This window comes from Elephas maximus, chromosome 11 (genome assembly GCF_024166365.1).
Source record: "Elephas maximus indicus isolate mEleMax1 chromosome 11, mEleMax1 primary haplotype, whole genome shotgun sequence".
NCBI lineage: Eukaryota > Metazoa > Chordata > Mammalia > Proboscidea > Elephantidae > Elephas > Elephas maximus.
In genome coordinates, this window is record NC_064829.1 from 105,889,917 (window position 1) to 105,907,183 (window position 17,267).

Consider the following 17,267-nt stretch of genomic DNA (forward strand, 5'->3'; position numbering starts at 1 on the left):
GTCAGGAAAGGTTATAAATACACATGCAGAGAGAAAGAGAAAAGAAAAAATATGATCAATTGGGGAATTTGGGGATGAAAGAGTTCTCTGACCTGTGCTTGCAACTTTTCAGTAGGTTTGAAACTACTTCGGAATAAAAGGTTACTGAACATTTTGACATGTTGTTGTTGTTAGGTGCCCTTGAGTTGTTTTTGACTCATAGCAACCCCACAGGACAGGGCATGGGCAGTTCTTGGCTGTCAGCTTTATAGAAGCATATCACCAGGCCTTTCTCCTGCAGAACCACTGGGTGGGTTCGAACCATCGACCTTTTGGTTAGCAGCTAAGCACTTAACCATTTGTGCCACCAGGTCGCCTTAAAATTTGTGGCATAGACATCTCTTTTCTAAAAGGTATGAAAGCATGTGCATTTTCTTTGGGAAGATGGAAGAAATTCAATGGAACAGTCCTTTCTCACACCTGCATGGAGGTGGTGAAAACTAAATATAAATCTATGATTGCAACAAATTGACATTCTGCTTCTCATTTACTTTAATTTAGTTTAGTATGAATAATAATAATTACTAAATACCAGAAAAACAGATCTATCTTGGAGGAAGTACAGCCAGAGTGCTTAGAAGTAAGGATAGTGAGACATGTTATCAGGAGCGACCAGTCTCTGGAGAAGGACATCATGCTTGCTAAAGTACAGGGTCAGCGAAAAAGAGGAAGACCCTCAATGAGACAGACTGACACAGTGGCTGCAACAATGGGCTGAAACAGCAATGACTGTGGGGATGGTGCAGGACCGGTCTGCGTTTTGTTCTGTTGGACATAGAGTCGCTATAAGTCGGAAGCAACTCGATGGCACCTAACAACAACAGCACAGGGTCGCTGAGTCGGAATGGACTCGACACCAACAGGTTTTATAAGCTGGAATCTACTTGACAGCATACAACACTAACAACAAGGTTATCCTTAGAGGGGAATGGAACTCACAAAAGAGCTAAGGATGCGCTGAAGATTAGGCTAAACCTCAGGGTTTATTTTGTTTTTAATGCCATCTGTGCTGTTGCAGCAGCTTCCCTGAGTCACTGGCACGTGGGTCCCTGCTGGATGATCCAAAACACAAATGCCTACAGCTACCAAGGACAGGAAGAATCAAATTGGCTGCACTGTGAGCTCTAAATGAGCTGAGTTATGAAATTTTAATTTTGGAAAAAATATAAGTTGCACACAGCTTAGTATATTAGAAAATCAGCAATTATACATCAGTAAGAGCTGGGCAAAGGGGTCCTCAGTGAGCACAAAAGTGGGTCCTAAACCCAGACTAAGGAGCCCTGGTGGTGCACTGGTTAAGCGCTTGGCTGCTAACCAAAAGGTCGGTAGTTCGAACCCACCAGTCACTCCACAGGAGAAATGATCTGGCAATCTGTTCCCGTAAAGATGACAGCATGGGAAACTCTGTGAGGCAGTTCTACTCTGTCACTTGGGGCTGCTATAAATTAGAATTGACTGGATGGCACACGGAAACCCTGGTGGCGCAGTGGTTAAGAGCTATGGCTGCTAACCAAAAGGTCCGCGGTTCAAATCCACCAGGCGCCCCTTGGAAACTCTACGGGGCAGTTCTACTCTGTCCTGTAGGGTCATTATGAGTTGGAATCAACTCGACGGCAGTGGGTTTGGTTTGGTTTGGGTTTCGATGGCACACAACAACAAACCCAGACTGGGTGAGAAGTGGGGAGAAGCCTAGGGGAGGGACTCCCAGAGAAAAGGGCCTGTTGTGGGCCCCAGGAGTCCCTGGGTGGTAGTGGTCTTACTGTGTGCCATCAAGTTGATCCCAACTCATAGTGACCCTATAGGACAGAGTAGAACTGCCTCATAGGGTTTCCTAGACTATAATCTTTATGGAAGCAGATCACCAGGTCTTTCTCCTGCAGAGCAGCTACTGGGTTCAAATCACCAACCTTTTGGTTTGCAGCTGATGCTCAACCATTGCACCACCAGGGCTCCTTCCTGGGTAGTACAAACGGCTAACGAGCTCAGCTGCTAACCAAAAGGTCGCCTCAGGAGACAGGCCTGGAGATCGACTTGCGAAAAATCAGCCACTGAAAACCCTATGGAGTGCAGTTCTACTCTGACACCCATGGAGTCGCCGTGAGTCAGAGTTCACTGAATGGCAACTGGTTTTCGGTTGCTTGTAGGTCCTTGAGGATGACTGAACAGTGTCAGCCAGTCAAAGATGGGGGAACTGCTTGAAGATGAAGGGGCCATATGGAAAGCGTGAGAAAGAAATATATTCTGCCAACAGTAAATGAGCTTGGAGGAGGACCCCAAAGTCCAGATGAGAGCTGCAGCTCTGGCTGATACCTTCATTTTAGCTCGATTCATCTGAGATTCTCAGCAAAGAACCCACCCAAACTGTGTCGGGCTTCTAACCTACGAAATGGTGAGATGATAAACGGGTGTCGTTTTAAGCCGCTAAATTAGTGGTAATTTGTTACGGCAGCAACAGAACACTAATACACTCTCCAACCCTCAAAAGCAGGATCAGAACCAAAGAAGGAGCACAAAGATCAAGCCAAAGCACCTCGTTTTACTCACAAAAAAATCCAGGCCTTAAAAAGAAAAAGTCTTGATAAGCGCTCTATATGTATCAGCTCATTTAATCTTTACAACAACGTGAGAGGTTGGGCAATTCTCATCCCCATTTTCCAGTTGAGAATATGGAGGCGCTGAGAGTAAGTGACCTGCTGGTTACCCCCTTAGCGGAATAGCCAGGAGTTTATCCTAGAGCCCATGATCTTAACTCCCAGGCCTGTCCCTTGCAACCTGACAGCACATTCGCATCACTCGGGAGCTTTTAAGACTTACCAACGCCAAGGCCCAGCCTACCAAAAGCCTAGGCTGATTAAATTGATCTGTGGCAACTGTAAGCCAACATCTCTATTTTTTAAAAGCCTCTCTTAAAAACTGATTGCAGTGCAGCTGAGGCTGAGAATCACTGTTGTTGTTTGCGGCCACCATTCATGGCAACCCCAAGCCCAACTTAACAGAATGCTGCCTGGTCCTGCACCATCCCTATGATCAGCTGAGGATCAGACCATTGTAATCAAGAGAGTTTCAACTGGTTGATTTTTGGAAGTACATTGCCAGGCCTTTTTCCCTAGTTCATCTTAGTCTGGAAGCTCTGCTGCAAGCTGTTCAGCATCATTGCAACACACAAGCTTCTACTGACAGACGGGTGGTGGCTGTGCACGAGGTACACTGGCTGGGAATCAAAGCCGATCCCCCACATGGAAGGTGCCCCCACTGAACCCCCACTGCCCTGGAGAACCACTGGACTAGGTGATAAAATAAGGCCACTTGCAACCTGAGTGTCTGCAGTTAACCACTCAGCTATTCAGCCTCTCAAGGAGAAATTCCCACAGACGCCCAGCAAGCCAGGAGCCAGGTTGGGCCTCCTGAGTCCCAGCTCCCTGCTTCTCTCCATTATAAGATGCCCCTGCCTCTACGAGGACTGAGCACCAGAATGGTCAGAGCAACAAGGCAGGCTTCAGTTTAGACCTGCCAGAGCAACTCTTTTAAAGGTCCCTGGATGGCACAAATGGTTTACGCTCAGCTACTAATTGAAGGGTTGCCAGTTCAAACTCACCCAGCGGTGCCACAGAAGAAAGGCCTGGCAATCTTCATCCATAAAGATTACAGCCAAGAAAACCCGACGGGGCAGTTCTACTCTGTAACATATGAGGTCATCATGAGTTGGAACAGACTCCACCACAACAGGTTTGTTTTTTCTTTTGTTTTGATCAACTTTCTAAGGCAACTGGGGCCATTCTAATCACCCTCCCAGACTTGGTCAATTCAAAAGATGAATACACTAGTGCTAATTCAATGTTTAAACAATAATCATCAAACATAATATTTACTTTTGTTCAAATGCATGACAGAATTGAAGTTTCAAGGAAAGCGGAAAGAAGGAAACAACTTATGAGATCCACACATATTCCCCACAATACAGGCTGTGTTTCTCCCACACTGCACGCCCACTCTCTTCCGTGAGGAACTTACACACAGCTCACATGTACTGAACGCTTAGTACCCACTGGGCACTCTTCCAAGCTCTTCTAATAAACACTTTTAATCCTCATAACAACCTTACGCAGTGCGAACTAATATCACCCCCATTTTACAAGCTAGGAAAAGGCACAGAGTTAAGTAACCTGCTGTATTAGTTTGCCCTTGCTGCTGTAACAAGTTAGCACAAACTTGGTAGCTTAAAACAACAAAGGTATTCTATTACAGGTCTGGAGGTCAGCAGTCTGACACGGTCTCACTGGGATAAAGCAAGGAGTAGGCAGGGCTGCATCCGTTCTGGAGACTCTAGGGGAGAATGTTTTCATGCCTTTTTCAGCTTCTAGAAAGTTGCTCTCCTTACTTGACCCTCCTCCATTTTCAAAGCCAGAAACGGCTAGTCAAGTCTTTCTCACAATGCATTACTCTGACACTCACTCTCCTGCCTCCCTCTCTCACTTATAAACTAGTTGCTGTCAAGTTAATAGGAGTCCCTGGGTGGTGCAAAAGGTTAAGCACTCAACTACTAGCTGAAAGATTGCCAGTTTAACCCATCCAAGGTACATCAGAAGATAGGCCTGGTGATCTGCTTCCAAAAGGTCACGGCCTTGAAAACCCTATGGAACAGCTCTGCTCTGCACATAGGGGGTCTCCAAGAGTCAGAATCGACACGAAGACAACTAACAAGTCGAGTGGATTCTGACTCGTGGTGGCCCCACGTGTCAGAGTAGAACTTTGCTCCACAAGGTTTTCAAGGACTGATTTTTGGGAAGCAGATCACCAGGCCTTTCTTCCAAGGTACCTCTGGGGGAACTTGAACCTCCAACCTTTCAGTTAGCAGCCAAGTGTGTTAACTGTTTGCACCACCCAGAGACACCATCACTTACTAGGACCCTTGTGATTACACTGGACCCACCTGGATAATCCAGGATAACCGATCTTAAAGTCAGCTGACCAAAACCTTAATTCCATCTGTAAGCACAGTTCCCTTTTGCCATGCAATATCTTCAGGGGCCATTACTCTGTCTGCTATACCTGCCTGCTATACCTGCCTGCTACACCTGCCCAAGATTATAAAGCCAGTCAATGTCAGAACCAAAAAAACCAAACCCACTGCCACTGAGTCTATTCCGACCCATAGTGACTCTACAGGACAGAGTAGAACTGCCCCACAGTGTTTCCAAGGCTGTAACCTCTATGGAAGCAGGCTGTCACATCTTCCTCCCTTGGAGTGGCTGGTGGCTTCAAACCACCAACCTTTGGGTTAGCGGATGGGTGCTTTAACTACTGCGCAACCAGGGCTCCTCTGTCAATGTCAGGGGCAGGTATAAAACGTGGGCTGTCTGGATCCAGAGCCTGGCTCTTAGTTACTACACTATCTTGTGGTATACACAACAATAATAGAAGATTTATCTTCCACAAATCTGAGTCGGAGTTGACTCGACAGCAACAGGTTTTTTTTTTTTTTTTTGCACAGACATGTATCTAGGATGGAAATAGATACATGTTCCCTCCTGCTTAACACACATCCATGGCTCCCCAGTGCCTTTGGGATAAAGTCTTAATTCTTGGGCAAGCAACACACAAGAACTTTCCAGGTCCTATACCTATTTTTCTCTCTCCACAGTAAATGTCCAGCCACAGTGAATCACTCTTTGTCTGTACTGTTCCTCCCTGGTCATGTCCTTCACAATTCCCCACTTACCCTTCATTTTCAACTAGAATACTTCCTCCTCCAAGATGCCTGCTCGTGGGTTTTTGTCGCACTAGCCTAATGAAAGCTGAGTCTTGTGCCCAAGAGCACAGGTGTGGAATCAGTTGCCAAGGTTTAAATCCTGACACTGCCGTTTAATAGCTGTGTGACTTTATATAGATAAATGAACTTCTCTGTGCCTGTTTCATCATCTGTAAAATCAGGCTAATATTAGAAGTGTTATGAAGAATAAATGACTTAATACATGTCAAACAATGGAAACTGTACTCAGCTCATGATATCATACATGCTGGTGGTTTCTACATCTCCCTGAAAGTAATAGAAATAAATACCCGGTGACACACTGGTTAAGAGTTCAGCTGCTATCCAAAAGGTCAGCAGTTCGAATCCACCAGCCACTCATTGGAAACACTATGGGACAGCTCTACTCAACAATAACAGGTTTGGTTTTTTGTTTTGTTTTTTTTTTAATCTACAGTGAAATCCGTGAGAGCCGGAACTCGTTGGCAGCTTGAACTCACCAGCTGCTTCTCAGGAGAAAGATGTGGCATTCTGCTTCCGTAAAGATTACAGCCTGGAAACCATATGGGGCAGTTCTACCCTATCCTACACGGTCACTGAGTCGGAATCTACTGGATGGCAATAAGACGACTCCCTAGAGCCATTTCCCCCAGAGGTTTCCAGACCTCATTTTTCCCTCTTCCTCCTGCAGTACCAGTATCACGCTCCTTTTTCCCTTTGTAATTCACCCACTCTGAGTATATATAAGTGTGAACAAAGGCCCCTGGGAACCCAATATTATAACCTAGGTAACTGTCAACGCTTCCCAGTGGCTTCACCGTAGGATCCAGCGCCTTCCTCTGTACCCAAGTTTCTCCTCTAGTCCTCTACTGCCTCTTTTTTCTGAATCCGAACCAAGCCTTCCCAAGGGCGTCTGGGGGCTGCTTTACTGGCCATGATGCTGGCCTTTGCCTTTGGTGCTGCCCCGACTATTGGTCAGGAGGCACACTACCAGCAGTCTATTGAGTGCCACGTTTTTTGTGTTTTTGAACCTTTTGTTCATGATTTTGCTGTTTAAAACGGCCCCAAGCACAATGCTGAAGTGCTGTCTGGTGTTCCTAAGTGCAACGGGGCTGTGAGGTACCTTATGGAGATATGCTTCATGCAGGCAATAATTCATAGTGCTGTTGGCTGTATGTTCAACGTTTGGTAAGCAAACATGTATTAAACAAGATGACTCTAAACAGACAAGGTTATGTACTGATCGGCTGACAGATATGTTGTGCAGCCAGAGGTTTGCAGGAACCCAACCCTGTATTTCCCCCTGGAAATGGGCCCCCAGAACCCAGTGCCGAGAAACAGGCCCAGGATTCGCTAATCCAGTGTTTGCAGCAACATTATAGAAAATACCGGTACCTGTTGCCTGCAAGTCGATTCTGACTCATGGCAACCCTATGTGTGTCAGAGTAAAACTGTGCTGCATTGGGTTTTCAATGGCTGATTTTTTGGAAGTAGATCACCAGGCTTTTCTTCCAAGGCACCTCTGGGTTACCAGCCGAGTGCGTTACCTGTTTGCACCACCCAGGGACTCCTTCAGAACACAACTACCGCAAATAATAAGAATCAACTGTTTATATATGTAAACCTGGGAGTCTACTGTAAAACTAATGCATGCACATACACACAATACATAGTTGCTTTGTTGTGTGCTGTCAAGTTGATTCCAACTCATAGTGACCCTATATGACAGAGCAGAATGGCCCCATAGGGTTTCTTAGGCTGTAATCTTTACAGGGGAGCTCTAGTGGCACAGTGGTTAAGAGCTCAGCTGCTAACCAAAAAGGTTGGTAGTTCAAATCCACCAGCCACTCCTTGGAAACCCTATGCGGCAGTTCTGTTCTGTCCCATAAGCTTACTACGAGTCAGAACCAACTCAACGGCAACAAGTTTGGTTTTTGGTTTTAATCTTACAGGAGCAGATCGCCAGGTCTTTTCTCCCGTGACTTCCAACCTCAGAGTGCTGGTGGGTTCCAAGCGGCCGAGTGCTTAACTAACCATTGTGCCACCAAGGCCTCTTATTTGTTGAATAAGGAGAATAAATGTGTTGGAGGATGACTAATAGTAATTGTTATTACCTTGAGTGCCAGGCACCATTCTAAGGGCTTTTTTTGTGTGTCAATTTGATTAACCTTTGCAGCACACAGCTCTGATTTACAAACAAGGACACTGAGGCCCAGGAAGGTGTTAGTTGTTTAAGATGAAACGACTGGTAAGAGGCCAAACTGGAATATGAACTTATGTAGTTTGGCTTCATAGCCTCCATTCTTAATTGCTGAGGCATACTTGTCTAGTAATCATGTGGAAGAAGGGTGCCAAATGGGATCATTTGGGAAGGTAGATTGGGACCTTGAAAACAAGAATGTTGAGATTTGTACTTAATTCTATAAGATTTGTTTTTTAATATATACAGGCAGTCCCTGGCTTACGACGAGGTTCCGCTCCATCATAGGTCAGTTCCGACGTAAACTGAATACCTCTTTTTTTTTTTTTACGTTTTCATTATTATTGCCTTTTATTATCAGAGTCTTTATAAATCTGATCTTTGTCTTTAGGGGTTGAAAACATGACATATAAACTTATAGAGAAAGATACCATCAGCAAATTATGCACTGTAACACTGTATGTGGTACATATTACTAAAAATAAGAGGTACCAAAAAAAAAAAGAAGACTTTCAGTATGGTTCAACGTAACTCCAATACGTCGTAAGTCGGGGACTACCTATCTGTATATATCTCACATATATATTTATCTTTTGTTTTTAAAAGATGCACCTGTTAATATATACAGCAAAACCTGTAAGAGCAGAACTTGACAGGGCTGCCTTATTTTGGGGGGGTCTTGAAAGCTTTCCACCCTAGACAGTGTATAGGCACTACCTTTCTATCACTCTCTGTTTAATAGAAAATATTTGAGTTTTCCTTCTTTGACAGGTTTCCACCTTACACAGGTTCCAGCTTTTGCAGGTTTTACTGTGTATCTTTTTAAAAAACAAATTTTACAAAATATAAGTACAAATCTTAGCATTCTTGTTTTCCCGGGCCTAATTTACCTTCCCAAATGATCCCCAACGCCCCCCTTCCTCCACATAATCACTAGACGAGCCATCAAGTCGATTCTGACCCATAGTGATTCTAAAGGACAGAGCAGAACTGTCCCATAGGGTTTTCAAGGCATGGCTGATGAATTCAAACTGCTGACCTTTTGGCTAGTAGCCAAGCTCTTAATCATAGGACACAGTAAAACTGCACCATAAGGTTTCCAAGGAGTGGCTGGTGGATTCCAATTGCTGACCTTTTGGTAGCAGCCAAGCTCTTAACCACTGCACCACCAGGGCTCCACTAGGCAAGTATGCCTCAGCAATTACGAACAGAGGCAATGAAACCAAACTGTATAGTTTCATATTCCAATTTGGCCTCTTGCCAGTTGTTTCATCTTAAACAACTAACACGTCACTGGGCCTCAGTTTCCTTGTAAAATATGGCTGTGTGCTCCAAAGATTAATCAAACTGACACAAAGAGGTTTTAGAATGGTGCCTGACACTCAAGATAATAACAAGTACTATTACTCATCCCCCAACACATTCATTCTCCTATTTATCCAACAAATATTTGAACATATTCCTAGCAGAAGAATTTGCTAAGGAATGAAGCAGTGACACACTGCAGAAAGGGAACGCTCAATCTTCTCCCATGGAATCTCGTGAGCGAAGGGATCCCTGCTTTCTTTTCCTTTTGAGAAGTCAAGGTTAGGGAGGAAAGGAGGCTGGGAAATATCACGCAAAGTCTGATCCCGAATAACCTACAGTAAAAATCTCCAGACAGCAGCAGCTGAGGGAGACACACTTCTTGCTTTTTTAAAAAAAGAGGCATTAGGAGACCAGGCACAGCCCCGCTTCCTGCAGGGATCAGAGAAAGGCCATGAACACTGCAGCCAAGCTCGACCCCATCCCGAGCTCACAGCAGTTTGCAGAACTGCACGTTTCTTTGGGAATTAAAAGACCATTAATAACAATAGGCAACCTTTTACCATGTGCCAGGGTCTGTTCTAGGCCTTTTCCCTTTATTATCTAATTCTCACATAACCTCTATTAGGTAGGGACTTCACGGAAACGAGAAGCGGTAAAGTAACTCGCCCAGTTATCCTACGAGGAAGTGGCAGGGCTGCCTCGTAGGCGGGGGAGGGGGTTTAGGGGAGCGGAGAGCCCAGGAGACCCTCAAACCCGGGCCCACCTCCCAGCCAGAAAGCCAGGAACCGCCCCAAGCGCAAGGAAGCTTAGCCGAAGGGAACCCAGGCCGCTGCCCCGGTGCCTGAACACCACCCTCCACCGCTGGCCCCAAGCCCCGGGCGAGATGGCTTGGAAGGGACGTGGGGGAGCAGAGTCGCCTCACCTGCAGGTAGGATTGATGGCTTCGGCCTCGCCCTTCAATCCGAAATGCTGAAGACTGCACTATACCCTTAGACTACAATTCCCAGAATCCCTTCCGGAAATAACGAAACAGCTCCGCCCAACTGGACCGGAAGTACTTGTGACCACACTACTGGTGGACTACATTTACCAGAAACCTCTGATGACTGTGCAAGCGCTCCCCACAAAGGCTTCATTATCAGAGGGTATCATGATTTTATCATGAGCGATTTTCTTGTGAATAAACTTGAAGGGTTAGAGAAAATGAATAAATTATTTGAAAATACAACCAACACTGACAGAAGAGAAACAAACTTTAAGTGTTTCTAGAACTATTTTTACATTGAATTTAAAACGCCACCTCAATCTCAAAACTTAAGATAGCTTCACCAGAGAATTCTATAAAACATTTAAAGAAAAAATAATGCCAATCTTAATAACTTTTTCCTGAAATAAGAAAAATATTCACTATATTCCAACTTGTCTTAATAAGCAAACCCAGACACTCCAGCATACCTTAAATCTGGCAAAAACTAGTGAAAAAAGAAAACGACAGGCCACTCTAACTCATGAACATAGATGCAAGAAACCTCAAAAGATAACGTTAACTTACCTATTCCTGCAATATATAAAAAGGACAATACCCCATATCTGAGTTTATTCCTGTCATGCAAAAGTGTATTAATATTAGAAAATAAATCAGTGCTCCTTTAACAGAATAAAATAAAATAAATCCTCCTTGAAGAAAATAAAAGAGAAAAATGATCATCTAAATAGATGCAGAAAGGGCATTTGACATCTAGTCATGGTAAAAACAAAAATACTTAGAAAACTCAGAAGAGATTTACAAAAAACCTTCAGTAAACATATTTAACAGTGAAATGATGAATGCTTTCCCTCTGAGATTGGGAACCAAAACCATTCACCATTAAGGAACATGATTAATAAATTAAAACATTAGTATTAAACACTCCTGAGCAGAAAAGATCTTTAAGAGCCCTTACCGTGCTTTTGATTCAGACAAAATGAAAATACTCAGAGGTGATCAGAAAATATGAAAATCAATGAGATATTTGACGATGTTAAACAATCAACATTAAAGCTCCTTAGGTGTGATAAAGGTATTGTAGTTATGTTATTGGAATTAGCTGACAAGGATTTTAAATCGGCAATCATAAAAATGCTACAATGAACATTTATAAACACTCTTGAAACAAATGAAAAAGTAAAAAATCTCAGCAAACAAGAATAAACAGAACTTAAAATAACTGGAATTTAAAAACTCACTGGATGGACTCAATAATAGACTGGAGACAAAAGAACAATCAGTGGACTTAAGGACAGAAAAATAGAAATTATTCAACATGAACAACACAGAAGAATAGACTGGAGAGGGAGAGAGAGAAATGAACAGATCCTCAGGGGCTTGTTAAACAATAAAATAGATCTAACATTCTTGTCATCAGAGTTCCTGAAGGAGAGGAAGGTTAGTGTGGGCTGAAAAAAAAAATGTTTTTAAATGACAAAAATTTCCCAAATTTGGTAAAAGGCATAAACCTACATGTTTAAGAAGCTGAGAAAACCCCAAACAGGATAAACCCAAAGAAATCCACACCAAGACACATCATAACTAAACCTCTGAAAACTAAAGAAGACAAAGAAAAAAGTCTTAAAATGAGCTAATGAGAATGAACACATTACTTATAGAGGACCAATGATTAGAATGACAGCAGATTTCTCATGAGAAATGAGAGAGGAGGCCAGAAGAAATTAGTATGACATTTTCTGGTGCTGAAAGAAAATAACTGCTAAACCAGGATTCTATGCCCAGTGAAAATATCCTTCAGGAATCAAGGGCAAATCAAGACATTCTCAGATGAAGGAAAACCATGAGAATTTGTTGCCAGCATGTCTACTTTTAAAAAATGGCTAAAAGAAGTTCTCTAAACAGAAAGGAAATGGTAACAGGAGGATGCTTGGGCCTTCAGGAAGTAAAAAAGAACACTGAAGTGAATAAAAATGGGATAAATATAATAGACTATCTTCCATATGAGTTTTTAAAGATTTGATGATTGAAGCAAAATTATAGCATCATCTGATGTGGTGTACAATGTATGTAGAAGAAATACTTAAGACAATGACATTAAAACACTGGGGACAATAAACCCACTGCCGTCGAGTCGATTCCGACTCATAGCGACCCTATAGGACAGAGTAGAACTGCCCCCACAGAGTTTCGAAGGAGCACCTGGAGGATTCGAACTGTCGACCTCTTGGTTAGCAGCCATAGCACTTAACCACTACGCCACAAGGGTTCCCACTGGGGACAATAAAAAACCCAACCCACTGCAGTCGAGTCGTTAAGTGGACCTAAATGGAGATAAGTTTTATACACTTCACTGAAAGCAGTAAAATGCTGATACTAGTAGACTGTAGAACAAAGAATACTGCATGGTTTAAAATCAGGAAAGGAGTGTGTTAGGGTAGTATCCTTTCACCATACTTATTCAATCTGTATGCTAAGCAAATAATCCAAGAAGCTGGACTATATGAAGAAGAACATGGCATCAGCGTTGGAGAAAAACTCATTAACAACCTGCCACATGTAGATGATACAACTTCGTTTGCTGAAAGTGAAGAGGACTTAAAACACTGAAGATAAGATCAAAGACTACAAAGGACATACTTAAGTGGAAAAACATACCTTGCTCATGGATAGGAAGACTTAACATAGTAAAAATGTCTATTCTACCAAAAGCCATCTATACATACAATGCACTTCCGATCCAAATTCCAATGTCATTTTTTACGGTGATAGAGAAACAAATCACCAACTTCACATGGAAGGGAAAGAAGCCTTGGATAAGCAAAGCATTACTGAAAAAGAAGAAGAAAGTGGGAGGCCTCACTCTACCTGATTTCAGAACCTATTATACAGCCACAGTAGTCAAAACAGCCTGGTACTGGTACAACAACAGACACATAGAACAGTGGAACAGAATTGAGAACCCAGATATAAATCCATCCACATATGAGCAGCTGATATTTGACAAAGGCCCAGTGTCAGTTAATTGGGGAAAAGATAGTCTTTTTAACAAATGGTGCTGGCATAACCGGATATCCATTTGCAAAAAAATGAAACAGGACCCATACCTCACACCAAGCACAAAAACTAACTCCAAGTGGATCAAAGACCTAAACATAAAGACTAAAACGATAAAGATCATGGAAGAAAAAATAGGGACAACCTTAGGAGCCCTAATACAAGGCATAAACAGAATACAAAACATTACCAAAAATGACGAAGAGAAACCAGATAACTGGGAGCTCCTAAAAATCAAACACCTATGCTCATCTAAAGACTTCACCAAAAGAGTAAAAAGACCACCTACAGACTGGGAAAGAATTTTCAGCTATGACATCTCTGACCAGCGCCTGATCTCTAAAATCTATATGATTCTGTCAAAACTCAACCACAAAAAGACAAAAAACCCAATCAAGAAGTGGGCAAAGGATATGAACACGCACTTCACTAAAGAAGATATTTCAGGCAGCTAACAGATAACATGAGAAAATGCTCTCGATCATTAGCCATTAGAGAAATGCAAATTAAAACTACGATGAGATTCCATCTCACTCCAACAAGGCTGGCATTAATCCAAAAAACACAAAATAATAAATGTTGGAGAGGCTGCGGAGAGATTGGAACTCTTATACACTGCTGGTGGGAATGTAAAATGGTAAACCACTTTGGAAATCTATCTGGCGTTATCTTAAACAGTTAGAAATAGAACTACCATACAACCCAGAAATCCCACTCCTCGGAATATACCCTAGAGAAATAAGAGCCTTCACACAAACAGATATATGCACACCCATGTTTATTGCAGCTCTGTTTACAATAGCAAAACCCTGGAAGCAACCAAGGTGTCCATCAATGGATGAATGGGTAAATAAATTGTGGTATATTCACACAATGGAATTCTACACATCGATAAAGAACAGTGACGAATCTGTGAAACATTTCATAACATGGAGGAACCTGGAAGGCATTATGCTGAGCGAAATTAGTCAGAGGCAAAAGGACAAATATTGTATAAGACCACTATTATAAGATCTTGAGAAATAGTATAAACTGAGAAGAACACATACTTTTGTGGTTACGAGGGGGAGAGGGAGGGAGGGAGGGAGGGCGGGAGAGGGTTTTTTTACTGATTAATTAGCAGCAAAAAAAAAATTTTTTTTTTTTTTTAAGAACTGCTTTAGGTGAAGGGAAGGACAATACTCAATACATGGAAGGTCAGCTCAACTGGACTGGACGAAAAGCAAAGAAGTTTCCGGGATAAACTGAATGCTTCAAAGGTCAGCGGAGCAAGGGCGGGGGTTTGGGGACCATGGTTTAAGGGGACTTCTAAGTCAATTGGCAAAATAATTCTATTATGAAATCATTCTGCATCCCACTTTGAAATGTGGCGTCTGGGGTCTTAAATGCTAACAAGCGGCCATCTAAGATGCAGCAATTGGTCTCAACCCACCTGGATCAAAGGAGAATGAAGAACACCAAGGTCACATGACAACTAAGAGCCCAAGAGACAGAAAGGGCCACATGAACCAGAGACCTACATCATCATGAGACCAGAATAACTAGTTGGTGCCCGGCCACAATCGATGACTGCCCTGACAGGGAGCACAACAGAGAACCCCTGAGGGAGCAGGAGATCAGTGGGATGCAGACCCCAAATTCTCACAAAAAGACCATACTTAATGGTCTGACTGAGACTAGAGGAATCCCGGCGGTCATGGTCCCCAAACCTTCTGCTGGCACAGGACAGGAACCATTCCCAAAGACAACTCATCAGACATGAAAGGGACTGGACAGTGGGTAGGAGAGAGATGCTGATGAAGAGTGAGCTATTTATATCAGGTGGACACTTGAGACTGTGTTGGCATCTCCTGTCTGGAGGGGGAATGGGAGGACAGAGAGAGTTGGAAGCTGGCAAAATTGTCACGAAAGGAGAGACTGGAAGGGCTGACTCATTAGGGGGAGAGCAAGTGGGAGTATGGAGTAAGGTGTATATAAACATATGTGACACTCTGACTTGATTTGTAAACGTTCACTTGAAGCTCAAAAAAGTTATTAAAAAAAAAGATCAAAGACTACAGATTTCAGTATGGATTATACCTCAGCATAACCAAACCCAAACCAAACCCATTGCTGTCGAGTCGATTCCAACTCATAGTGACCCTACAGGACAGAGTAGAACTGCCCTACAGAGTTTCCAAGGAGCGCCTGGTGTTTTCGAACTGCCAACCTTTTGGTTAGCAGCCGTAGCACTTCATCACTACGCCACCAGGGTTTCCCCTCAACATAAAGAAAGCAAAAATCTTCACAACTGGACCAAAAACCAACATCATGATAAATGGAGAAAAGAGTGAAGTTGTCAAAGATTTGATTTAACTTGAATCCACAATCAACGGCCATGGAAGCAGCAGTCAAGAAATCAGATGACATATCGCCTTGGTCAAATATGCTGCAAAAGACTTCTTTGAAGTGTTAAAAAGCAAAGATGCCACACTGAGGACTAAGGTGTGCCTGACCCAAGCCATGGTATTTTCAATCACCTCATGAGAAAGCTGGACAATGAATAAGGAAGACCAGAGAAGAATCGATGCCTTTGAATTATGGTGTTGGCAAAGAATATTGAATATCCCATGGACTGCCAGAAGAATGAACAAATCTGTCTTGGAAGAAGTACAGCCAGAGTGCTCATTAGAAGCCAGGATGACGAGACTTCTTCTCATGTACTTTGGACACGTTATCAGGAGGGACCAGTCCCTGGAGAAGGACATCATGCTTGGTAGAGGGTCCACAAAAAAGAGCAAGACCCTCAACAAGATGGACCGACACAGTGGCTGCAAAAACGGGCTCAAGCATAGCAATGATGGTGAGGATGGTGCAGGACAGGAAAATCTATGAACACTTGGAAATTAAACAACACACTTCTAAATAATTATGGGTCAAAGAGAATGTTTCCTGGAAAATTTTTTTAAAAAATACTTAGAACTGAATGAAAATGAAAATACAACATATCAAAATTTGTGGGCTACCACTAAAGCAGTACTGAGAGGAAAATTTATAGCACCAAATGCTTATATTAGTAAAAATAAAAGGTCTCAAATCTATCATCTAAGCTCCCATCTCAATGCTGGATGCACAAGTGTGCTTTAATTGCACCCTGTCTCCCTAACTGATGACTACTAATAGATATAAAGTATGTGCCTTAGTGGGAGATGATTGCTCTCTGAAGAAACCCAGAACTCTGTTATCTTAGTAGGGTAAAGGGGGAAGGGATATTCCTGGCACCAGTAAATCAATACATTATGTCCATTGCCTGCAAGTGGCCTTCCAATTTTATTACCCCTCCTTTACCTTTTATTGCCCCTTCCCCTATCTGTTCTCCATACATAGGCATGGCTGTCCAATTAGTATTTAATCCTGAGAGGAATTTAGATGTTCTCCTCCCAAGACACGAAGTGGGGCTGCTTGGGTGTGATCTAACACCTTGGGATGGGAGCCTAGGCTAATGATGATGTATGCTGTTCAACTCATCTCTGTCCTGTTTATTCTGTGAGTAATATATGCCTGCTGACCTTGCCATTAGAACACTGCCTGGTCTGTGCTTTGCTCCAAAGGGTCTTTACTAAGAACTTGTGAATATAGTGACACTGCACTCAAGAAACGAGAAAAAGAAGAGCAACACAAACTCAAAGCAAGGGGAACAGAAATAATACAAACAAGGGGAAAAAAAAACACTTAATTGAAAAGAGAAAAACAAGAGAGAAGATCAACAAAAAAGCTGGCTCTTTTAAAAAAATCAATAAAATTGATAAGCCTCTGGCAAGACTGACAAAGGTAAGACTACAGGTTTCCAGCATGGGGAACGCAACAGAGGATAAAACTACAGATCCTGCGACCAGTAAAAGCGTAATAAAGGAATGCTACAAACAACTCTACACATGTGAACTCAACAA

General features: G+C 42.8%; 1 protein-coding gene across 11 annotated transcripts in view; it reads right to left on the reverse strand.

Moving 5' to 3' along the window:
* Window positions 1-16,100, reverse strand: part of LOC126085087 (zinc finger protein 235-like) — a 33,936-nt gene extending 17,836 nt beyond the window's left edge. For 2 of the 11 annotated variants that reach the window (XM_049900058.1, XM_049900064.1), the window contains exons 1-2: window positions 10,219-10,313; window positions 3,635-3,716 (exon numbers count right to left, since the gene is read on the reverse strand). In XM_049900058.1, the coding sequence (XP_049756015.1) occupies window positions 3,635-3,672 (38 nt within the window). In that variant the 5' untranslated portion in view covers window positions 3,673-3,716; window positions 10,219-10,313. Of the gene's footprint in view, window positions 1-92; window positions 3,717-10,218; window positions 10,314-16,041 lie in introns of those variants that run through there. The other 9 variants (XM_049900063.1, XM_049900069.1, XM_049900065.1 and 6 more) reach the window with 9 other exon arrangements.
* Window positions 16,101-17,267: the final 1,167 nt, after the last annotated feature.